Source organism: Jaculus jaculus, chromosome 7 (assembly GCF_020740685.1).
Source record: "Jaculus jaculus isolate mJacJac1 chromosome 7, mJacJac1.mat.Y.cur, whole genome shotgun sequence".
In the NCBI taxonomy this organism is placed as follows: Eukaryota; Metazoa; Chordata; class Mammalia; order Rodentia; family Dipodidae; genus Jaculus; species Jaculus jaculus.
The window spans coordinates 107,274,949-107,299,637 of NC_059108.1; the positions used below are offsets into that span (position 1 = coordinate 107,274,949).

Sequence of the window (24,689 nt, forward strand, 5' to 3'; positions counted from 1 at the left end):
TATATGTTCTTCTTTTCTAAGAGCACATTTATTGTAGTCCTTTTGGTTCTTAAGTAAGTCATAAAATGTTCCAAACAAAAATGTGTTAATCGGGCGTGGTGGTGTAAGCTTTAATCCCAGCACTCAGGAGGCAAAGATAGGAGGATTGCCATGAGCTTGAGGCCACCCTGAGACTATATAGTTAATTCCAGGTCACCCAGAGTGAGACCCTACCTCGAAAAACAAACACACACACACAAAATGTTAATTATAGCCTGGTGTGGTGGCTTCATAGTGAATTCCAAGTCAGCCTGGACTAGAGTAAAACCCTACTTCAAAAAATTTGTTAGTTATATGTAATTCTTTTTAATTTCATATGGGCCATAAAAGTAAAATAAGTTAAGAATATCAGTTGAGATGATTTTATAATTAATGGTGCTGTTTAAAAGAAAGACATTCAATTTCAGCTTCATAAACACTGAAGAACCCTCCATGTGTGACCTGAGTAATTATAGAATCATTCTAAAGAGTAACAACTTACTAGGTGGGTATTCCTTCTGTGCCTTTTCTAATTTTTTAAAAAGTAAGTATATTTTTAAAATATATGTATATATATTTTATTATGGTGCTGGAAATGGCTCAGTAGTTAAAGCATTTGTCTGCAAAGGCTAACAACCAGGTTTGATTTTCTAGTACCCACATAAAGCCACATGCATATAATTGCACATATATCTGGAGTTCGGTTGCAGCTGCTGGAGGCCCTGGAAGGCCCATTCTGTCTCTTGTCTATCTCTGTTTGCAAGTAAATACATAAAATTTTAAAAATATATTTTGTTTATTTTGAGTGAGAATGGGCACACCATGGGCTCTTGCCACTGCAAATAAACTGCAGAGGCATAGACCAGTTTGTGCATCCAGCTTTGGGGAATCAAACCCTGGACATCAGGCTGTACAGCAAATGCCTTCAACTGCTTCTCCAGCCTTCATTTTGTAATTTTTTATAATTTGTATTTAGTTTTGACTTATTTTAAAAAATTCAGTTTATCACTCTAGCTTGGGCTGACCTGGAATTCTAGCCCAGACTGCCTTAACTCAGCCTCCCTAGTGGAGATTAAAGTTGTGAGCTACCACACCCAGCATAATCATGAAGTTTTAGGCATTCTAAACAGATTTCCAAGTTTTTTATTTATTTACTTATTTTGGGGAGAGAGAGAATGGGCATGCCAGGGCCCCCCGCTACAGCAGCCTAACTCTAGATACATGTGCCACTTTGTTTCTGGCTTTACAGGGTTCCGGGGAATCGAACCCCAATCGTAAGTCAAGCTTTGCAAGCAAGTGCTTTTAACTGCTGAGCCATCTCTCCAGCGGCCCACCGCTCTCCCCGTCCCCTGCAACTATTCTTTTTTTTTCTTTGGCTTCTTGAGGTAGGGTCTCGCTCTAGCCCAGGCTGACCTGGAATTCACTATGGAGTCTCAGGGCGGCCTTGAACTCATGGCAATCCTCCTACCTCTGCCTCCCGAGTGCTGGGATTAAAGGCATGCGCCACCACACCCGGCTCTCCCGCAAGTATTAAGAGGCCACCGTTTCAATTATTTGAAGGCGATAGGTGTTTCCTTTTCGGTGTTGCCTAACATGACTTTTAATTGACTACAAGGGTAGTTTTAGTGATAATTTCCCCTACAAACTGATGAGCATTCTCAACAGGGTAAAAAGTAATTTTCCTTTTGAATGCCAGTTTCTAGTAGTCTGAATATTTTTCTTGGCTTCACCTGAAGAAGGGATGAGTCCTGTCTGGGAAGATGCGAGCTGTCTATGACAGCTCCACTGCCTTTCCCAAGACCTTCTCTCCTCCTTCCTGCCGCAGCCCCGCCCCCTCCTCCTGGGTGAGCTGCGGCCGAGGCCCCGCCCCCCCGCGTCTGCGCTCTGGCGGAGGGGCGTGGCGGCGGCGGGGGACGGAGTGGGCGGGTCCTTAGCCGAGCGTGGGTCGGGATTGGCTGGGGCGGCGTGGGCGGAGGGGCGGGACGCAAGAGACGGTTGTAGGGCTCGAGCCCGTGGCGGATCCCGAGCTTCCTGAGGGGCGCGGAGACTCGGCGGAGGGAGACGGCGGCAGCATGGCGGCCGTGTCCGGGCCGCCCTGCCCACCTCTTCCCGGTCGTCGCCGCCGCCGTCACCGCCGGAGTCGCCGGGATCCTCTGGTCGGCGAGTGTTAGTTGCGAGCCAGCCGCGTGTCTGTCGGCCCAGCTTCCTGTCGCCGCGGCTGCCAGCTCGAGGGGCGGGTCGCGTCGGGCTTCCTCAACCCTCACACCCCACCCACCCAGCCAGCCAGCCGGTCACCCGCCCGCGCGCGGCTCGGGGGCCATGGACGACATGAAGCTGGAGTTCCCCTCGCTTCCACAGTGCAAAGACGACGCCGAGGTGAGTCCGCCAAGCTCGGGCCTCCGGAAGCTCCGGCCCGGGCCGCCACCACGGCCCCGCCGACAGCGGCTTGCGTCCCGAGGGCGTCCCGGGACCCCGGGGCGGAGCTGCTGCGGCAGATCGGGCTCGCCGGCGTGGGCTGTCCACCCCCACCACCACCCGGACCCGGGACCGAGTCCTCTCGACTCCCGTGGAATGACGCCGTGGCCCCTAGCCTCCGCGGTCACCATTTACTGACATGGCCAAAAGGCACGCGAAGGTACAGGTAGTTGTCTTTTTAAATCTGAGTTTGAGAATTGTTTTTTGATGTCTTCAGTTCGCATGTGGGACACATGGCCCCACGTGTGGAATAGACCTGGGACCTGAACTGTGGAAGCAAATCACAAATAGCTTCTGAAAGTTTGTTTGCATTTTAGGGAGCAATAACAATGACCAAGAGCGTAAGATGTCACTAGGGTTGCTCATTTGAATCTGAAAACTTGAACCAGAAATCTTGCATTTAGAGGAAAGTTGAGAACTGTTGAGAACAAAATGCTGGAGACCTTGCTTGGTCTCCTGCTTTACTAATTAAGGTTGCCTTTTACTCCTTGGTTCCTGCTTGCCTATGATAGTAAGATTTTCTTTATCAACTGTTGCATTGCATTTTATGTTTGAAATGGCTAGGTTACATAAATTAGCTGTAGACAAGAATTCTCAGTTGTGCTTTAACAGGATCAGGAAAGAAGTCGAAAATTTCTCTGGAGTTTTAAGTGAAGGTAATTGGAGCTAGGCGAGGTGATGTATGCCTTTAATCCTAGGGTGGTACTGAAGTGGGAGGATCAAGAGTTGAAGGCCAGCCTGAGCTACTTGAGACCTTGTCTTAAAACAACTGTATTGAGAGGGGGAATAAAGCTGTCTTTGAAGGATTTAACTAATCCCAAATACTTATTTGATGTTCACTTCCTTTTAAAAAACGTTTTAGAGCCAGGCGTGGTGGTCATACCTTTAATGTCAGTACTTGGGAGGTAGAGGTAGTTGTAGGAGGATCACTGTGAGTTGAAGACCTGCTGAGACTACACAGTGACTTCCAGGTCAGCCTGGGTTAGAGTGAAGCCCTACCTGGAAGTGAAAAGAAAAAAAAATATATGTGTGTGTTTGTGTATATGTATGTATGTACACACACACACACACATTTGTTTACAAGGAGAGAATGAGAATAGGTGCCTCAGGACCTCTTGCGCCTACAAATGAACTCCAGATGCATGCACCACTTTGTGCATCAGGCTTTACTTGACTACAGGGGCTCGAACCCAGGCTGTCAGGCTTTGCAAGCAAGCACCTTTAACCGCTGAGTGATTTCCCCTGCCTTTTTATTCTTCTGAAACGGGCTTATGTACCCAGGCTGGATTCTTACTCACCAATAACTACTGATCATCCTTCTCCTCTCAAGTGGTTGGATAGTAGCAGATATCTGAAGTTTCCCCTTTTGCTTATGGTAGTGATGTTTGAGCCTTGCATATGTGGAATAGAATTATAAATATTGAAAGTAATTTTGTGTTTTTTTACATACAATAAATAATGTGAAGTGTGTTTTTTTAAATTTTTTTTGTTCATTCTTATTTATTTGAGAGTGACAGAGAGAGAGAAAGAGGCAGAGAGAGATAAAGAGAGAATGGGTGCACCAGGGCTTCCAACCACTGCAAACGAACTCCAGACGCCTGTGCCCCCTTGTGCATCTGACTAACGTGGGTCCTGGGGAACCAAGCCTTGAACCGGGCTTCACAGGCAAGTGCCTAACCACTAAGCCATCTCTCCAGCCCTGAAGTATGTTTTTTATCCCTACAATAACTTAGTTTCTGGAAGCAACCTTGGAAATAATGAAATATATTTCCAACTGTAATAAATTGCAGTTTACTTAAGATCCAGTGAGAAATGTAAAGTGTCAAGTGGTCTTATAGTAGGCTGACACCCAGCACTGTTTCCTCAAGGAAATATATATATATGAAGCACTACATGGAAAGCCAGATTACATTCCAAATCTTGCATTTGTGAAAGTGAAATTCGAGTAGAGATTTGAATGGATTCTTTTTAATAATTAATATGATCAATCTGTAATAATTTGATGATTCTGTACTTTCAAGAATCTTTAAATATTGGTTAGGCATTTTTAAAATGGAACAGTACTGTCAAAAATTTAGCCACATACTGGGCATGGTGGCGCACGCTTTTAATCCAACACTTGATCTTAATCCCAGCACTTGTGAGGCAGAAGCAAGAAGATCAGATCACTGTGAGTTCAAGGCCACCCTGAGACTACATAGTGAATTCCAGATCAGCCTGGGCTAGAGTGAGACACTAACTCGAAAAATAAAACAAAAAAAAATTATTTAGCCATGAGGTGGCCATGGTGGTGCGTGCCTTTAATCCCAGCACTCAAGAGGCAGAGGTAGGGTTGCTGTTAAGTTGAAGGCTAGGGTGAGACTACATAGTGAATCCCAGGTCAGCCTGAGCTAGAGCCAAATCCTACCTTGAAAAACAAAACAACAAAAAAATAAGTAAAAATTAAAAAATAGCCATGTAGTTCTGTAAGTTTGCTAAAAGAGTGTCAGTAAACCTTTTCTGTGATTTCTCATTGTTTTGAGGAAGGAGTTCAAACCGGTGTGTGATCTGGTATCTGCCTAGTGCTTAGCGGTTAAGCGCTTGCCTGTGAAGCCTAAGAACCCTGGTTCGAGGCTCGGTTCCCCAGGTCCCACGTTAGCCAGATGCACAAGGGGGCGCACGCGTCTGGAGTTCGTTTGCAGAGGCTGGAAGCCCTGGCGCGCCCATTCTCTCTCTCCCCCTCTGTCTGTCTTTCTCTCTGTGTCTGTCGCTCTCAAATAAATAAATAAATAAATAAATAAATAAATAAATAAATAAATAAATAAATAAATAGCTTGCCGTGCACTGATCCTAGAATGTTTTCATCACTCTGCCTCTCTACTTTTGTGCTTACTATTTTCTCCTGCCATGCCTGTCAGCTCCCCTTTCACCTCGGCTTAGATTTAGACAACATTTCTACAGAGAAACTTCTTTACTGTTTTTCCAACTCTTTCCACGCCTCTCCTGTTCCTAGACTGGTTTTATCCCTCAGGTACATGGTCTCTTCTCTCTTGATTCCCATAGTATATAATCTAGCATAGGAATTACTTAATATATGGCTAAAAAATCCCTCTTCTAGCTTCTTTCTTTAAAGAAACTCTTTTTAGTGATAACAATAGAGCAGAGTCACACACAAAAAATTTTCTTAAGTACCAGTGCCTGGACCCTACCACCTCAGATTCTGATTTAATTGTTCTACATGGAGCCAAACAATATTTTATAGTGTCACATGCCTGAAATCCCGGGACTTGAGTGTCAGAGCCAGGAGCATTGTGAATTCATGGACAACCTGGGCTATGTAGAGAGATCCTGTCTCAAATAGAATGAACAACTAAGGGCTGGAGCCAAAGGACCCAAGTTTGATTCCCTAGGACCCACGTTATCCAGATGCATAAGGGGGCGTATGCATCTGGAGTTTGTCTGCAGTGGCTGGAGGCCACGATGCGCCCATTTTTTCTCTCTCTGCCTCTTTCTCTGTCAAATAAATAAATAGAATATATCAGAATGAACAAATAAGCCAAACAAAACAAGTCACTGATTTAGAAAACTCTTACTTGAATGTTCTTTGCTATTACCCCCACCCCACACCAATTGGTTTTTTGTTTGTTTGTTTGTTTTTCAAGGTAGGGTTTTGCTCTAGCTCAGGCTAACCTGGAATTCACTATGTAGTCTCAGGGTGGGCTTGAATTCATGGTGATCCCTCCTACCTTTGCCTCCCGAGTGCTGGGATTAAAGGCATGCGCCACCACGCCTGACTCAGTTCTGTCTTTTTAACTTGAGTAAAAATTTCCTTTTGTCTTTTAGTTAAAGCAAAAGTTCAGTGTGGGGACTAAAGGAAAAGGCCACTGGAACACTGCCTTTTTTGGAGGCGAGAGACTATACTACTGTTCCTGTTCTGTGAATATCCCAGCTCAAGTATTCTGTTGAGCCCCACCACCAGTGCTGCTCCTCCACTTCTTCACCAATGTAAAATGTGGATTCTGTCTTGAGAATTAGGTGCTTTAATTCACCTGATTTGAGACTAAGAATTAAGCTTCTACTTTAGATAATGGCTATAACCTGTCTCCTTCATTGGTGCATTTATTTGAGGGGTTTTGACCATTTGTGTAACAGTTTTTTCTTTCTTCCAAATGCAGTTTTGTAAATCATGTAACTATTGGTATGAGGAACGATCCTGTAGGATGCTCTAGTATATGACACCTTCTAGCTCATATTGAAGATTGAAAGGTTTTCACTTGTGAATTGATTTCTCTCAGAAGCATGGTTGTGAGCTGGTCTGGTGGAATAGGCCTGTAATTCCAGTTACTCAGGAGGCTGAAGCAGTAGGATCACTAGTCCATGGCCAGCCTGGGCAACTTAATGAGACCTATCTCAAAATAGAAAGTGAAAAAGAGAGCTAGGAAAAAGAGGGACAGCTCAAAAGTAGACTCCACACCTGCTGTGTGAGACCTTAGGTTCAGTCATCAGTACCACACACAAAAAAACTGTGTAGCTCACAGTTATGGGTGTTTTGGCTTATCTGGCTTGCTTTGATTTGATATATGGTTATATAGCTTGGATAAACAGTAAAGTTTAAAAATTCAGTTTTACTAATTAACTATAATAGTAACTTGAAATAAAGAAGAACCACATGAATACAATTTCTGAAGGGATAGAACTTAGGAATAGTATAGGACAGAAATTTAATAATAGTAGTGGAGGGCTGAAGAGGTAGCTCAGTGATAAATAGCTTACTGAGCAAGTGTGAGGACAAAACAGCAGAAAACAAAAAGAATGAGGAATGGAAAGCCAGGCATGGTAGTAAACACCTGTAGTTGTGGCAGTCAGGAGGCTAAAGCAGGAGGATCATGAGTTTTAGGAAATCCTGGACTATGTATATAGTAAGACTCTGACTTTAAAAAGAAAAGAAAAAGAGTAGTCAGTCACGATGGTTCATACCTAACTTTAGCACACATGAGGATGAGGCAGGAGGAGCACCACAAGTTTGAGGCCTATCAGGACTAAGTGAGTTTTAGGCCTGCCTGTGCTATAATGTGAGACCTGATCTTTATAAAAAAAAGAGTGCAGTTGGGCCAGGTGTGGTGGTGCACGCCTTTAATCCCAGCACTCAGAAGGCAGAGGTAAGAGGATTGTCGTGAGTTTGAGGCCACCCTGAGACTACATAGTGAATTCCTGGTCAGCCTGAGCTAGAGTGAGACCTTACCTTGAAAAACCAAAAAAAAAGTACAGTTGGGATAAAGATATAGTTCAGTATTAGAGCACTTACCTCACATGCATGAAACCTTGAGTTCAATTCCTAGCATTGCAGGGGTGGAGGGAAAGAGTATATAATAAAGACAAGATTTGGTTATTAGAGACATTCAGACAGATGGATGTCTGGTAAAGCTAAACTGTGAGCATGCATAACCAACTTCATGCTGTGAGCATAACAACCAACCAATCAGTTATCTAGTCTTCCTTCTCTTCAGGATACAGAGGCTTTACCCTAATGACCTTGTCTAAACCTACTCACTTTTCAGAAGCCACACCTCTGTGTAGTTGGATTAAGTTTCCAGCTGCTGATATCTTTTATTTTTTAAATTTTATCTATTTTTTCTCATTTATCAGAGACACACACAGAGAGAGAATAGGCACGCCAGGGCCTCTAGCCACTGCAAATGAACTCTAGATGCATGTGCTACCTTGTTCATCTGGCTCACGTGGCTCCTGGGGAATTAAACCTGGGTTCTTTGGCTTTGCAGAATAGTGCCTTAACCACTGAGCCATCCCTCCAGCCCCTGTTGATATCTTTTAATGGGTCTAACTTTTGACATTTGCTTCTTGGGAGACACTCAGTCTGTAATCAAACCATAAATGTATAGTAAGGCCACAAAGGCTGTGGTCTCTGAGACCAGGTGTTGCAGTCCGGTTCGCATTGCTGGTAGAAATCACCCAACCAAGAGCAGCTTCTGGGAAAAAGATTTATTTTGGCTTACAGGCTCGAGGGGAAGCTCCACGATGGCAGGGGAAAACGATGGCATGAGCAGAGGGTGGATATCACCCCCTGGCCAACATAAGGTGGACTACAGCAACAGGAGGGTGTGCCAAACACTGGCATGGGGAAACTGGCTATAAAACCCATAAGCCCGCCCCCAACAATACACTCCCTTCAGGAGGCATTAATTCCCAAATATCCATCAGCTGGGAACGTAGCATTCAGAACACCTAAGTTTATGGGGGACACCTGAATCAAACCACCACATCAGGGTTTGAAGAAAAGTTACAAATGAAGTTTTCTAAATTTCAAAGATCCTGTACTTACTAAATTGAGACCTGATACTCCCTAAATAAGGCTGCATACTTTTCTAATCTGTGAATGGCACTAATGTTCCATCCTGTTTTACAACTTTCTTTTTGTTCTTACAAGAATTTTTTGTATAGATACAGAGACAGGCCTTCATGTTCCAATGCCTGAAACCTTATGCAAGGCTTGAAATTTCTTTCAGGTCTTGATTATGCTTAAAAATTGAGGTCATATTTACATTTTATATTTACATTCATATTTGCTTCAACTTAAAAGGAGCAAAGGCCTGTGATCTGATTTCTGTCTCCTTATCTGTTATTTTTATGGCTTTATAAGACAAGGTCTCGTGATGTAGCTCTGGCTGGCTTGGGATTCAATATATGGGGCAATCTGGCTCCAAATTTGTGGGCAATTCTGCCTCTGCCACCTGGCTTACATTACCATATCCGGATACTTTTTGAGATGTATTTATTTATTCATTTTATTTTTTTATTTGCACTGCTGGGTTTCAAACTCAGCCCATGCTAGGCAAGTGTTCTACCATGCCCATCCCTATAGAATAGTTTTAAAGTATAATTAATTTTGGGGGATTGTAGTTTCAGTGGTAGAACTCTCATGTTAGCATACTTGAAGCTATGGATTTGATCACCAATACCACACACATACAATGTAATTAAAATTTTTATATTGACAGCTTCCATAATTATAGGCAATAAATCATTCTAATTCCCTCCCCTACTTTCCCTTTGCAACTTCACTCTCCATCATATCTCCCACTCTTTGAATCAGTCTTTTATTTTGATGTTCACATCTTTTCCTCCTATTATGATGCTCTTGTGTAGGTAGTGTCAGGCACTGCAAGCTCATGGATATCCAGGTCATTTTGTGTCTGGAAGAGTGCATTGTAAGCAAGCCTACCCTTCCTTTGGCTCTATAATTTTAAAAATCTGTATTTTTATGTCATGTCTTTGATACTTTTTATGCTATTTACTTTCATTTTTTGTTTTCTTTTTTAAGGAATGGACGTACCCTATGAGACGAGAGATGCAAGTATGACAACTTTTTATTTGTTCAAGCCAATCCAACTATTATTATCCAAAAACTTATTTCACAAATGATTTGGGACAGGCTGGTTCATGGTTTATAGGTTCATAATATTTTCCCAGTTTTGAGTAGTATACTGTATATTAGAACATCAGATAGTAAATATGTATAATATTTATGTCCATTAAAATTTTAATATGAGCAGTGAATTGTTTTTCTGCCTAGGATTAGATTCAGGAAGATGTATGTACATACATGTATGTGCTTAATGGGTCACTGTTTTTCATTTGAAAAATGAAATGCTTCACTTGTATTCCTCTTGAAAAGCAATTTGCTTTCCTATCTGGTTTAGATAAGATTAGGAGAATTGATTGAAAAGCAATTCGAGTTTTTAAATTTAAGTTTACTATTTTTTGTGTTTGATTTTCAATTAATACCCATAAGTAAGTCCTCTAGAAAAGTGAGTTGAATACATAATTTGGAATGAATTCAATTTCTTTTACCTTTTTGACTGTTGGCTGCCAACTCTAATAGTCACATGATAAGTGGTGCTTCTCATTCCTAGAAATCCTTTCCAAAATTCCACCTTTTTCTCTAAATGAAAACTCACTTTCTAAAAATTTGTGAGTATGAATGGGCATTTTATTTTATTTTATTTGGTGCTATGGGTGATATAAAGATAAGTCAAATGTAATTTTTGCTTATAAGAAGCTGAAGGAGCTAGGTTTGGCTGCATGTTACTCTAACCCTGGCTCTCTGGAGGCTGAGGCAGAAGTTTGATTTTGAGGCCATCATGGGCTACATAGTGAGACACTATCTTAAAACACCGCTCCCCCCCAAAAAAATGGTGGAAGAAATGAGTCTCCTATACAAATGACTATAATTAGATAATTTGCTTCTGTTTGCTGTAGGTAATAGTTCTAATGCTGTTAAATGTTTTGTGCTGCTTTGTTTGAGGCAATAGCACGCAGGGAGGTTTTTTTGGTTGTTGTTTGTTTTTGAGACAGGTTCTCACAGTGTAGTCCAGGCTGGCTCAAACTCATCATTCTCCTGCCTCAGCCCATGTGCTAGAATTATAGGCAATTATCACCATGCCCTGCTCTTGTGATGTTTTTGATTGTGCCTAATAAAGTGTATAATTCAAAAGGGAAGCTGGTTTTTATGCCTATTTTCTTTTAGAATGTAACTGGGAAGAAAAATTAGAGAGGTCTAAGAGTTAACAATGTAGTTCAATGACTATAAAAAGCACTATGGATTTAAACATTTGACTTTTCAGATTACATTTAAATTTGGAATAGTACATTTGCTGCCATAAAGGACACCTTTTCCCTAGGTAATTTTTAAAGCAAATCATTCTTTTTTTAAATGTACTAAGTACACAAACTGTTAAGTATGTGCTGTTTTGAGTTTTTTTTTTTTTTTTTTTTTTTTTTTTTTTTGGAGGTAGGGTTTCATTCTAGTCCAGGCTGACCTGCAATTCACTATATAATCTCAGGTTGCCTTGAAGTCACCGTGATCCCCTACCTCTGCTTCCTGAGTGCTGGGATTAGAGGCGTGTGCTACCACTCCTGGCCTCAAAGCTTATAAAAACAAAAATTATGGTTATATTGTATGTATTAGGTATAGATTTAAATTATGAATTTGTATCTTATTTGGTTTTTGTGTTCTAGGAAATTTTACCTGGATTGTTCTTGGGTCCATATTCTTCTGCTATGAAAAGCAAGGTATGAACTTTAGGTTACATTCTCCAAGAGACTTTAGGAACCAGTTTGTCTCAGGTAGATGCATCTAGAGTTCATTTGAAGTGGCTAGAGGCCCTAGAGTACCCATTCATTCTCTCTCTCTGTCTCTGTGCTGCTCTCTCTCAAATAGATAAAAATATAAACATAAACAAAATTAATTTTAAAAAAGTATTTCTTTTTTTTTCTATTTTTACAAATATTTTTATTTGAGAGACAGAGAGAGAATGAATGAGAGTGGGTGCATCAGGGCCTCCAGACTGTCAGGGCCTCTGCTAGATAATACTATATATGAAAAAAGACTTTAGGGGGGAGGGAGAGAATGAACATGGTTTACTGTCTACAATTATGGAAATTGTCAATAAAAAATTAATTAAAGTTTTTTTTTTTAAAAAGTATTTCTTAATGCAGGGCTGGAGAAATGGCTTAACGGTTAATGTGCTTGCCTGCAAAACCTAAGGACTCAGATTTGATTGCCTAGTACCCATGTAAACAAGCTGCACAAAATGGCACATGCGTCTGGAGTTTGTTTGCAGTGGCTAGAGGTCCTGGTGCATCTATTCTCCCTCTCTATATCCTTTCTGTCTCTCCCTCTCCCTCCCCCCTCTAAATAAATAAATAAATACACACACACACCCGCACATTTTATATATGTGTGTGTGTGTGTTAATGCAAATAAACCTAAAAGAATAAATTCATTTTTAAAGATTTATTTACTTAAGCATATCTCTTACTACATTCTAATACTGTTTAAATAAAAGTGACACATCTAGGCTTTTTGTAACTTGTGTTTGATTTCTTTTTGTTATTTTTTCTTATTTGTAGGTTTTTGTTGTTTTTGTTTTTTGAGGTAGGGTCTCACTCTAGCTCAGACTGACTGAAATTCACTAGGTAGTCTCAGGGTGGCCTCAAACTCATGGCAATCTTCCTACCTCTGCCTCCCAAGTGCTGGGATTAAAGGCATGCACCACCATACCCATCTGAATTTTTGCAGTTTAAGGTAAGAACAAAATTTTATATAAACACATCTGTTGAAAGGTCCAGAATATTCTCTTTACTATTAGAGTTCTATTTTAATAAGGTTTGCTTTTCTTTTTTTTCTTTTTTGGTTTTTTTGAGGTAGCATTTCACTCTTAACTCAGGCTGACCAGGAATTCACTAGGTAGTCTCAGGATGGTCTTGAACTTGTGGCAATCCTCTTACCTCTGACCCTGAGTGCTGGGATTAAAGGCATGTGCCATCATGCCTGGCTAGGTTTGCTTTTCTTAGTTTAATATACTTTCAAAGCTTTAAAACAAGTTTTTGTGTCCTTTTGTAGTTTCTCACAATAAAATAGGTGTGAGAACTCCCATCTAGATCAAGTATAAATGGAAGAATGGATGTTGAATATATTTGGTGGTTACCACATTATGACTATAGAACATTGTTTATTATTAATCTTACTGAACACCTCTAAGTATACGACAGGTTGTCCTCAGGAAATACAAAAATATAATTGAATTTATACTTACAAATTTCTGTCAACATTAACATTTAAAACTTTTTTTCTCCAAAAATAAAAACCTTTTTTTGAGGTAGGGTCTTGCTCTAGACTAGGCTGTTCTGGAATTTGCTATGCAGTCTCAGGGTGGCCTTGAACTCATAGCAGTCCTCCTACCTCTGCCTTCTGAGTGCTGGGATTAAAGGCGTGCACTCTCACGCCCAGCTTAACATTTAAAACTTGGTATGTGTGTGTGTGTGTCAGTCAGGATTTCTCACTGAACCTGTAGCTCACCAATTCAGCCAGGCTAGATAACTCAGATGATCCTTCTGTCTCTGCTTCCCCACAGGTGGGTATACAAGTGTACACCACCATGTTCTGCTTTTATTTGGATGCTGAGGATTGATTTCAGAGTCTCATGCTTTACCAACTGAGCCGTTCCTCCGGCCCCACTTAAAAGTTTGGAAAGGGACTGGGGAGATTGCTCAATGGTTAAAGGCACTTGCTTGCAAAACCTGCCAGCCTGGGTTCCATTCCTCAGTACCCATGTGAAGCCAGATGCCTGTAGTGGCACATTATCTGGAGTTTATTTACAGTGGCAAGAGGCCATGGCATGTTCTCCCACCCTCTCTCTCTACTCACAAATAAATCAAAATACTTTTTTTGCAGTGTTTGCAAAACCTTATTCTTAGTCAATTTGGGGACTTCTGCCATAATATGCTGTAGCCTGGATGGCCTCAACGGACTTGCTCATACTTGTGGACACTGGGCAATCTGAGATCAAGTGCCAATATAATCCACTTCTGGATAACGAGAGCCTTCTTTTCTTTGGCTTGCAACATGGAAATTCATTTTATAATATATATTTAAATTCTACTTTGTGAAGTGAGGATTGTAGCTAAGTGGTAAAACACTTGCCTAGCATGTATGAGTTTAATTTCTAGTGTTTAAAAAAATACATAAATTGACCTCACTCATTATTATTACTAATTTATTTATTGGTTTTCCAAGGTAGGGTTTCATTCATTCTAGTCCAGGCTGACCTGGAATTCACTATATAGTTTCAGGGTGGCCTTGAACTTATGGTGATCCTACCTCTGCCTCCTGAGTGCTGGGATTAAAGGAGCGTGCCACCATACCTGGCTGACCTCACTCAAATTATGAGCATTGTTTTGAACAATACATGATGAAGAAAGTATGAATGCAAAAATAGAATTATAAGGCAAAAATATTTTTAAAATTCAAGATTATTCTGATTTATTATGTGGGCATGATTTGTTCATTTATTGAACAAATAAGTATTTGATTTACCTGTAGTAAACATTTTTATTTTCTTATATAACTATCATAACCCTCCATTAATAGTAATGTTTCTCTCAGTTCTCATATGAGACAACCAAAGAGCTCAGGTAAGTATCAGTGGTGGGATTTCTGGATTAGGTTCTCATGACTCCACATGCTTTTGGCCACTGTTTATATTGGTTTCTAATCAAATAGTCTTTCAATTCTCATCGAGCACTAGACTTACAGAGGACATTCTGTGTGTTATTGAATGGTGTTGATCACTTCAGGTAAATTATAAAATTAGGTGTAATCCTGTACTGAGAGCTTAGATATGGGTCCTGTCTATTTTTACACATCTGTGTTAGAATGAGATGTTTTGTGTATTATAAACTATTTCTCTTTCCTGTCCTTCCCCATTTTTTACAGCTATCTATACTCCAGAAACATGGGATTACTCATATAATTTGCATACGACAAAATATCGAAGCAAACTTTATTAAACCAAACTTTCAACAGTTATTTAGGTAAGAGTGATTACTATGATATATTTTAAAATGTTAAGGACACATGGTATATACTGTTGGGGCTTTGCCTGCAAAGCCTAATGACCTGACTTCAGTTCCCTAGTAACCACATAAAGCTGGATTCACAAAGTGGGTGTGTATCTGGAATTTGTTTGCAGTGGTTGGAGGCCATGGCGTGCCTATTCTCTCTGTCTCTGTACTGTCTCTCTCTGCTTATATATATAATTTTTTTTTTTTTTGAGGTACAGTCTCACTGTAGCTCAGGCATACGTGGAATTCACTACGTAGTCTCAGAGTGACCTTGAATTCATGGCAATCCTCCTACCTCCATCTCCTGAGTGCTGGGTTTTAAGGTGTGTGCCTCCATGCCCACCGATAAATGGTATTGTTTTGTTACTGTTATTTTTTTAATTTGAGAGAGAATTGATGTACCAGGGCCTCAGCCACTGCATTCACCCTGCAAATGCTTGTGCTACCTACTGGCTATGTGCAACCTTGGGCTTGCCTTACCTTTGTGTGTCTGGCTTATGTGGGATCTGGAGAGACAAATATGGATCCTTAGGCTTTGCAGGCAAGTACCTTAACTGCTAAGCCATCTTTCCAGCCCGGTGGTTTTTTTTTTTTTTTTTTTTTTTGGTGATGCTCCGGATTGAACCTTAAACACATTAGGCAAGCTCTGTACCACTGAGCTGTATCTCTAGTCCTGTAATGTTTTAATTTCAGGTTTTCATTATATAATCACACTTGTGTATGTATTTAAATATGCTCCATACAGTATATAATTTTATTTATTTTATTTTTTTAAATTTTTATTTATTTATTTGAGAGCAACAGACACAGAGAGAAAGACAGATAGAGGGAGAGAGAGAGAATGGGCGCGCCAGGGCTTCCAGCCTCTGCAAACGAACTCCAGACACGTGCGCCCCCTTGTACATCTGGCTAACGTGGGACCTGGGGAACCGAGCCTCGAACCGGGTCCTTAGGCTTCACAGGCAAGCACTTAACCGCTAAGCCATCTCTCCAGCCCCAGTATATAATTTTAAATAAAATTTATAAAAAAACTTTTTAAAATGTTTTGTTTTTTATTTATTTATTTGAGAGTGACAGACAGAGAGAGAAAGATGCAGATAGATAGATAGCGAATGGGCATGCCAGGGCCTCTAGCCACTGCAAAGGAACTCCAGACACATGTGCCCCTTGTGCATCTGGTTCACGTGGGTCTGGGGGAATTGTGCCTTGAACTGGGGTCCTTAGGCTTGACAGGCAAGCACTTAACCGCCAAGCCATCTCTCCAGCCTGAGAAAACATTTAAACTATGCCCAAAGTGCAGAAATCTAGAGACTTAAAAGCCTCTATGCCAAAAAGTAGGTTTCCATACTCTACTTCTTAGCTACTCAACTCCCATCCCTAAAGGCATATACCAGTACTACTACATTGAGCTACAAGCATGTGCCTGTAGTTCTAGACAAACTTGTGTTTTTTACATTGGCTTTTTTGACTTAAAGTATTTATCACTACTTTGTAAAAGCACTAATGTGTGTTGTTAACTTTTCTTATTGCTATGACAAATTACCTGAGAAGAAGCAGCTTAAGAAAGGAAGGCTTAAGGTTTATTTTGGCATGACAGCAGGAGTGATGGACAGCTGGTTACGTCACATATGTAGTTAGGAAGTGAGAGAGATGAATGCTGGTGGTCAGCTCACTTTTTTTTTATTGGCATTCAGTTGTTTTACTTTTTTTTTCTTTTTTTTTAAAATTTTTATTAACATTTTCCATGATTATAAAATATATCCCATGGTAATTCCCTCCCTCCCCATCCCCACACTTTCCCATTTGAAATTCCATTCTCCATCATATTACCTCCCCATTACAATCGTTGTAATTACATATATACAATATGAACCTATTAAGTATCCTCCTCCCTTCCTTTCTCTACCCTTTATGTCTCCTTTTTAACTTACTGGCCTCTGCTACTAAGTATTTTCATTCTCACGCAGAAGCCCAGTCATCAGCTCACTTTTTTATTCACTCCAACACCAAAGCCCTAGGAATGGTGTCACTTCAACCCAATGTTCCCACCTTAACCTAATCATTTAGAAACTTCCTCACAGATATGCCCAGAAATTAGTTTGTCCCCCAGGTTTTTTTAGATGCTATCAGGTTGACACTATTCACTGTCTTTCTCTCCTTTCTTCTCTCCCCCTCCTGTTCTGTTTGTCCCTCTGTGCCTCTTCTCACCCCCAGCCAGTTCTTAATATGTAGCTGAGTCTGGCTTTGAATTAATGATTTTTCTATCTCAATCTCCTGAGGGCTAGGATTAAAGATGTGATCCACCATGCCTAGCTCCAATCAGTCTCTCATTGTTGGGCATTTAGATATGTCTATACTTTCATATATACATGTGTATATGTTTGTGTATAAAGAAACATACTGTGCATGTCATTTAATTCATATGTATTAATAGGATAAATTTTGTAGTTGTAGAATTGCTGGATCTAAATATAGAAGGGTGCCACATTTTGATATTGCAGATTATCCTATGGTTACATAGTTTATATTCCTACTATCAAGTGAGTAAGAGTACCCTTCCCTTTGTACTTTGCCAAGGAAAAAATTATAAAATACTTTAAATTTTTGGTGGAGTAGAAATTGTGCCTCATGTAATTTGAATTCTCTTGTTTATCTTCTGATAAGTACAGTTGAATATCTGTTTCAGTGTTCTTTGTTTTTTTTTTTTTAATATTTTTTGTTCACTTTTTATTTATTTATTTGAGAGTGACAGACAGAGAGAAAGACAGATAGAGGGAGAGAGAGAGAATGGGTGCGCCAGGGCTTCCAGCCACTGCAAACAAACTCCAGACGCGTACGCCCCCTTGTACATCTGGCTAACGTGGGACCTGGGGAACCGAGCCTTGAACCGGGGTCCTTAGGCTTCACAGGCAAGCGCTTAACCGCTAAGCCATCTCTCCAGCCCTCTTTGTTTTTTTTGAGGTAGGGTCTCACTCTAGCCCAGGCTGACCTGGAATTCACTATGGAGTTTCAGGGTGGCCTCAAACTCATGGCAGTCCTCCTACCTCTGCCTCCCGAGTGCTGGGATTAAAGGTGTGCACCACCACGCCTGGCTTGTTTCAATGTTCTTTAATTTGGATTTATTTTAAAAATAAAAAATAAGGGCTAGAGAGATGACTTAGCTGTTAAGGTGTTTGCCTGCAAAGCCAAAGGACCTAGGTTCAATTCCCCAGGACCCGCATAAAGCCAGATGCACTAGGTGGTGCATGCTTCTTGAGTTTGTTTGCAGTGGCTAGGGGCCCTGGTGTACCCGTTCTCTTTCTTTCTCTGCCTCTCTTTTTCAAATAAGTAAATAAAATATAAAATATTCAAAAGAAAAAAAGAATAAGCTAAGCTTGATGGCACATGCCTGGAATCCCAGCACTCAGGAGGCTAAGGCAGGAGGATTGTGAGTCCATTCTAGCTACACACTTAGATCCTGTCTCAAAAATCAAATAATAATATAAAGTATATATTATTTGGGTTGGAGGTGGCTCTCTTCCAGTTTCCAGCCAGTCACTCCATGTTATGTGTCAACCACATATGGTGTCTTCAGCAGTAGGGTCTTACCATTAACCTTAGGTGGGTCCTCAAGTACTCTAACAGAAATCTGCCATTCTTTTAGGAAACCTTGTAGGTCTCTCTGATCCAAAGCTCATTGTGGATGATAGCCACCTGCTGGTACTCTGAGTTAATTATAGGTCAGTGCCCACTATGAGAAGGAAGAAAAAGATAACTAATATAGAAGAGTTAGAGGGAGGGAGGGAGGGAGGGAGGGAGACGTTATAGAAGATTAAGGTCAGTCTTCAGAGAGAGAGAGAGAGAGAGAGAGAGAGAGAGAAGCTGTAGAAGATTAAGGTCAGCCTTCATTGTACCCTCTCCAGTGCCTTGTGACTCAGGTGTTCCCTCTAAGGGCTTGGTGAAGGTTCAACCATTTGGTCTGCCTTTTAGGATGTAGAATTTTATGGTACCATTGCTATTTGGGTCTAAATTTGTGTCTCCCACCCCCTTCTTTGCCCTCTCCTCCCACCCCATCCACCCTATTGTCTACTCCATGAGATGCTTGCTGGGTATGTTGGCATCTTTGGGTAGATAGAGGTTAGGTGCTGTAGGTGAGTGAGACTATGCGGCGATTATCTGTCGATTATCTTTTTGTGTTTGGTTAAGTTTACTGAGAATGATCTGTTCCAGGTTCAACCATTTTTCTTCAAATCTCATTGTGTTTTTTTTTTTTTTTTTTTTTTTTACTGCTATGTAGAATTCCATTGTGTAGATATACCACATCTTAGATAATACTTTCTTGAATATATCTTCATAAAGATAGTCTGTATCTGTATCAAAGCATTTGTTGGGGCTGGAGAGATGGCTTAGTGGCTAAAGGCACTTGCAAAGCCTGCCAGCCAAAGTTCAGTTCCCCAGTACCCACATAAAGCTCGATACAAAAAGTAGCACACGTGTCTGGAGTTCAATTGTAGGGACAAGAGGCCCTGGCTCACTCATATACTCTTTCTGTCAAAAAAAATATTTATTTTATTTGGGTTTTTGAGGTACGGTCTCACTCTAGTCGAGGCTGACCTGGAATTCAATATATAGTCTCAGAGTGGCCTTGAACTCATGGCAATCCTCCTACCTCTGCCTCCTCAGCTCTGGAATGAAGGCGTGTGCTACTGTGCCTGGCTTAATTTTAAACGAACATTTGTTGCCTGGCATGGTGGCATATGCCCTGAATCCCAGCACTCAAGAGGCTGAGGTAGGAGGATTGCCGTGAGTTTGAGGCCAGCTTGGTATTACTTTCTCTATCTGCCTCTCTCTCAAATAATAAAAAGTTAAAAAAATTTAAATAATTGCTTAACTTTTATCTAAAAGTTCCTTCAGAGCTGGAGAGATAGCTTAGCAGTTAAGGTGCTTGCATACAAAGCCTAAGGATCCATGTTGGATTCACCAGTACTCATGTAGGCTAGGTGTATATCACGGTACATCTGTTTGAAGTTTGTTTGTAGTGGCAGGAGCCCCTGGCATGCCCAGTATTTGTTTATCTGCCCGTCTTCCTCCCTCCTTCCCTCCCTCTCTATCTCTGTCTGTCTCAAATAAATAAAATTTAAAATCTGAGGAAGCCCTTGATACCACCTAAAGCATTTGCAAATATGGACAGCATGACAAGATTTTCATTTCAAAAGATCCTGTTGAAAATGATAAATAAAAGATGAGGTCCCACTCCTAAGTGGCAGTGGAATCCTCAAGGAGCAGTGTTCATAGAGTTAGAATGATACTGCACCATCTAGAATTTATAGCCTAATGCTAAACTGAACTGGAAGGAATAAGGTCCAACCAGGTAAAATGTCCCAAATTAACATTCATGGCTGGGTTCCCATGTTGGATTGATAACATCGATATTTCTGTCCCACTGGCCTGTAAGACTCATATCTGCTTTCTTCTTTGTTTTATCACATGGCTATCTGGAAGCCATCTTTGAATGAAGCATGATATGGGCTGTGACCAGTGGGGATCTAATTTCTACCAGATCATATGTGATTGAGCTTTCAGTGAGAATAGCTAATAGGTATCCGTGAACCTTGATGCCACCACAGTAAGTTATGATATAAAGGAATTCAAAGAAGTCCTGTTTCATGAATCAGACACGGCAGCCATATTTTAGGAGTAGCTTTTGTTTGGCTGAGATTTCAGGCTTTCCATTGTAGGCATTTGTCTCACTTTGGCCTGGAGCCAGGTTGCAATACACATTATAACCATTGTAGCAAGACCATGACTAGCACAAAAGGCATGAGATGAGGTGCCCTCTTCCTAACACACAAAACATCAGCCTATGAGCTCACAGTAAGCAAGAAATCAAAGAATATTTTAAAATTCTCTGGCTCCATGGTTAAGGTTCTTGCCTGCAAAGCTTAAAGGCTGGGGTTGGATTCCCGAGTATCCACATAAAGTTAGATGCATAAGATGGTGCTTGTGTTAAGTTCATTTGTTGTGTGGAAAGAGGCCTTGGTTTCCCCACCCTCTCAAATGATCCAAAAGCCATTTTAAATTTAGAGAGTTGTACAGGCTACGGGTTAAAGAACGACATTTGGATCAGTCCTTGTCTTCTCCTTTGTTTGGTTTGAGGTAGGATTTGTTGTTCATTGCTCCATTCATTAGCTTCCAGAAAATTCTCTAGTCTCTGCTTCCATTTACACTGTAGGGCAACAGGAATACTACAGCTTCCACTGGTGAAGGCAATCTGGGAATCTGAGCTCAGGTACTTAGAGTTGCACAGCAAGTAGTTTATCTACGAAGTTTCCCCAATGTCTTACACATTAATAGATCTTTGTAGCTACTTAGGATACAGTCATCATCAGAATCCTTGAGATTATAAATCGAGTTTTCCTTTGCTCTTGAGCTATAACTTCTGTATTAAGACCTGAAGTTTTTAACCACTTAAGGAATCATTGAATAACTATAATTTTGAAAGCAAAAATATCTTTAACTTAGCTATAGTTGTGTTCATAAACAAGTGATATTGGATAGATTGAAGACAGAAGGTTTTTACTAAATAGACTTAAGGACAGTATATTGATGATGTTTTACTTTAAATGTCCTTTTTTTTTTTTTTTTGCTGGGCATGGTGGCGCACAATTCCAGCACTCGGGAGGCAGAGGTATGAGGATTGCCATTGAGTTCAAGGCCACCCTGAGACTATATAGTGAATTCCAGGTCAGCCTGGGCTAGAGTGAGACCCTACCTCAAAAAACCAAAAACTAAAAAAAGTCTTTTTTTTTTTTAAACAAGCTCTTACTATATATTTTAGGCTGGTCCTGAACACAAAACAAGTCCTCCTACCTCAGTGTCCCAAGTAATGATATTATGGCCAAGGCCACGACACCTGGTTTTCTTCTTTCTGTTTTTTTTTTTTTTTTAATTTTTTTGGTTATTTTTATTTATTTATTTGAGAGAGACGGACAGAGAGAAAGAGACAGAGAGAGAATGGGTATGCCAGGGCCTCCAGCCACTGCAAACAAACTCCAGACGCCTGTACCCCCTTGTGCATCTGGCTAACATGGGTCCTGGGGAATTGAGCTTTGAACTGGGGTCCTTAGGCTTCACAGGCAAACGCTTAACTGCTAAGCCATCTCTCCAGCCCTGGTTTTCTCCTTTTATAGTGAATTCCAGGTGAGCCTGAGCTAGAGTGAAACCCTACCTCAAAAAACAAACAAAAAATGTTTGTGTGTTTACACACCCCAGGTTCTCCCGCTGCTGCAAATGTGTGCCAGATGCATGTGCTACTTTGGATCCAGTTTATGTGAATGCTGAGGAATTGTATCCTGAGCTGATAGGCTTTGCAAGCAGGCACCTTTAGTCAATGAGTCATCTTTCCAGCACACAAGGCTTTGTTTGTTTGTTTGTTTATTTAGTTTTGTTTTTCAAGGTAGGGTCTCACTCTGGTCCAGGCTAACCTGGAATTCACTGTGTAGTCTCAGGGTGGCCTCCAACTCATGGTGATCCTCCTATCTCTGCTTCCCAAGTGCTGGGATTAAAGGTATGTTCCACCACACCCACTTCTCCCAAGGATTTTTAAATACATAAAAGTGTTATCTGATATTATATGTGTTGGTTAGTCTCAGTTAGCTTTACAGGATTTAGAATCTGCTGTGGAAACATATCTCTGGGCATATCTGTGAGGGATTTTATAGATTACATTAATTGAGATGTAAAGGTCCACCCCAAATGTGGGTGGTACCATCCAGTGGGTTTGGTTCCTGGACAGCAGAAAATGGAGAAAGCTTTCTGAGCACTAGAATTCATGTCTCTCTACTTCCTGATTGTGGACATGTTACCAATGCTTCAGCCATGATGGTCTTGAACTATAAGCCAAAATAAATCCCTTTAACTTGATTTTGTCAAGTGTTTTGTTGCACGAGTGAGTAAAGCAACTAATATAGTGTACTCATCATAAAATATTCTATTTTCAGATATTTAGTCTTGGATATTGCAGATAATCCAGTTGAAAATATAATACGTTTTTTCCCTATGGTAGGTATCAATATTTTAATATCATTTAAAATTTATTTTAACTTGGTTGTGTACCTTTACTTTGTCATAACTGAAATTTTGTAGGATTATTTGTAAAAGGAAGTGAATTATTTGCATAACTTTTTTACATAAAAATTTGCAGCATTTGGAGTTTTGTTTGTTTTTACAAGACCAGTAATTTCTTTGTAGATCAGGCTGGCCTTTAATTTGCAATCCTCTTGCCTTAGCCTTCTCAGTGCTAGGGTCATAGATGTATATACCATCACACCCAGTGGGAATTTTGAATGCAGAAAAATTTTATTGAAGTATATTAGTAAGATGTTTTCAACAAGCCGGGCGTGGTGACACTTGCCTTTGTGTGTGTGTGTTTAAACACAGACTTTAATGGTAACAATTCCTCTAAGCTCAATTAACTTTAGCTATTACAAGTCATATGCAGATGTCACTATTAGACAACATTAAGTGACTTCCACTTGTTCCTCATAAAATAGAAGACAAATTCACTTAAGTGTAATCAATAATCATTTAATAGTTGTTATGCCAACACAAAACATGGCTAATTTGCCACTTCTCCCCCCTCCCCAAATAACAAACACAGCATGACCAATGTCTCAAGTATACTTCAACTAAGTCATAAAAAAGTGAGTGCTTCACTACAACTGAGAGTTGCCTTTAATCCCAGCACTCAGGAGACAGAGGTAGGATGTTCGCCATGAGTTCAAGGCCACCCTGAGACTACATAATATCTTTTCAATATATTTCATTTTGATTATATGTTCTTGTTAATCTATGTGTTTTACTATAACACATTGTCTTTTGCCTTCAGACTAAAGAATTTATTGATGGAAGCTTACAAAATGGAGGTAAATAGTATTTCTATTATTTATAGGAGTTAATGGCAGTAATCTTTAGTTGATATTTGTTTAAATGTAGAATATGGAAATTGTAGTTACATATCACAGATAATTCCAAAATTTATATTCTCCCAACTACATGTTTTATTTGGTTAGGCTTTTTAAAAATCTTTCCATTAACTATTTTCTAATTCTCTGTGACCTTTAAATTTCTTTAAAAATATGTTGTATTATTGTTGTAGTTACCTTCACATTGCTTTGATAATATACCCAACCAAAAGTGACTGATGGGAACATAGGGTTTATTGTGGCTCACAGTCTGTGGGGAATGCAAGGAAAAACTAACACGAGGAAAAGGCTAGATATCACTTCCACCTCAGCATGTGGAAAATAGCAGCAAGAGAGTGAGCTGAAGCTAGGTGTGGTGGTGTATGCCTTTAATCCCAGCACTTGGGAGGTAGAGGTAGGAGGATTGCCATGAGTTAAGTTCAAGGCCACCTTGAGGCTACACAGTGAATTTCATTCAGCTCAGCCTGGACCAGAGTGAGACCTGACCTCAAAAAAACAATAAAATAACAATAATAAATAAGAGAGTGAGCTGTGCTCTGACAAGGAGGAAACTACACTATAGCACCCCAACCCTGCAACACATCTCCTCCAGGAAGATTCCATCTCCCAAATTGCCACTAACTGAGGTACTCTATGTTCCTGGCTCCCATAAACTCATGACCTTCTCATCATGAAAAATGCATTCAGGGCTAGAGAGAGAGCTCAGCGGATAAAGCACTTTGTTGCAGAGCCTGATGGTCGGGATTTGATTCCTATAGGCAGGCATGGTGGCACACTCCTTTAATCCCAGTACTCAGGAAGCTGAGGTAGGAGGATTGCTGTGAATTTGAA

At 40.5% G+C, this 24,689-nt stretch overlaps 1 protein-coding gene across 1 annotated transcript in view; it reads left to right on the plus strand.

Moving 5' to 3' along the window:
* Positions 1–2,105: 2,105 nt before the first annotated feature.
* The window catches only part of Styx (serine/threonine/tyrosine interacting protein), a 37,257-nt gene continuing 14,673 nt past the window's right edge, over positions 2,106–24,689 (plus strand). The window contains exons 1-6 of the mRNA XM_004649189.2: positions 2,106–2,394; positions 9,812–9,844; positions 11,509–11,562; positions 14,768–14,865; positions 22,875–22,935; positions 23,762–23,798. Of these exons, the coding sequence (XP_004649246.2) occupies positions 2,338–2,394; positions 9,812–9,844; positions 11,509–11,562; positions 14,768–14,865; positions 22,875–22,935; positions 23,762–23,798 (340 nt within the window). The 5' untranslated portion in view covers positions 2,106–2,337. The remainder of the gene's footprint in view (positions 2,395–9,811; positions 9,845–11,508; positions 11,563–14,767; positions 14,866–22,874; positions 22,936–23,761; positions 23,799–24,689) is intronic.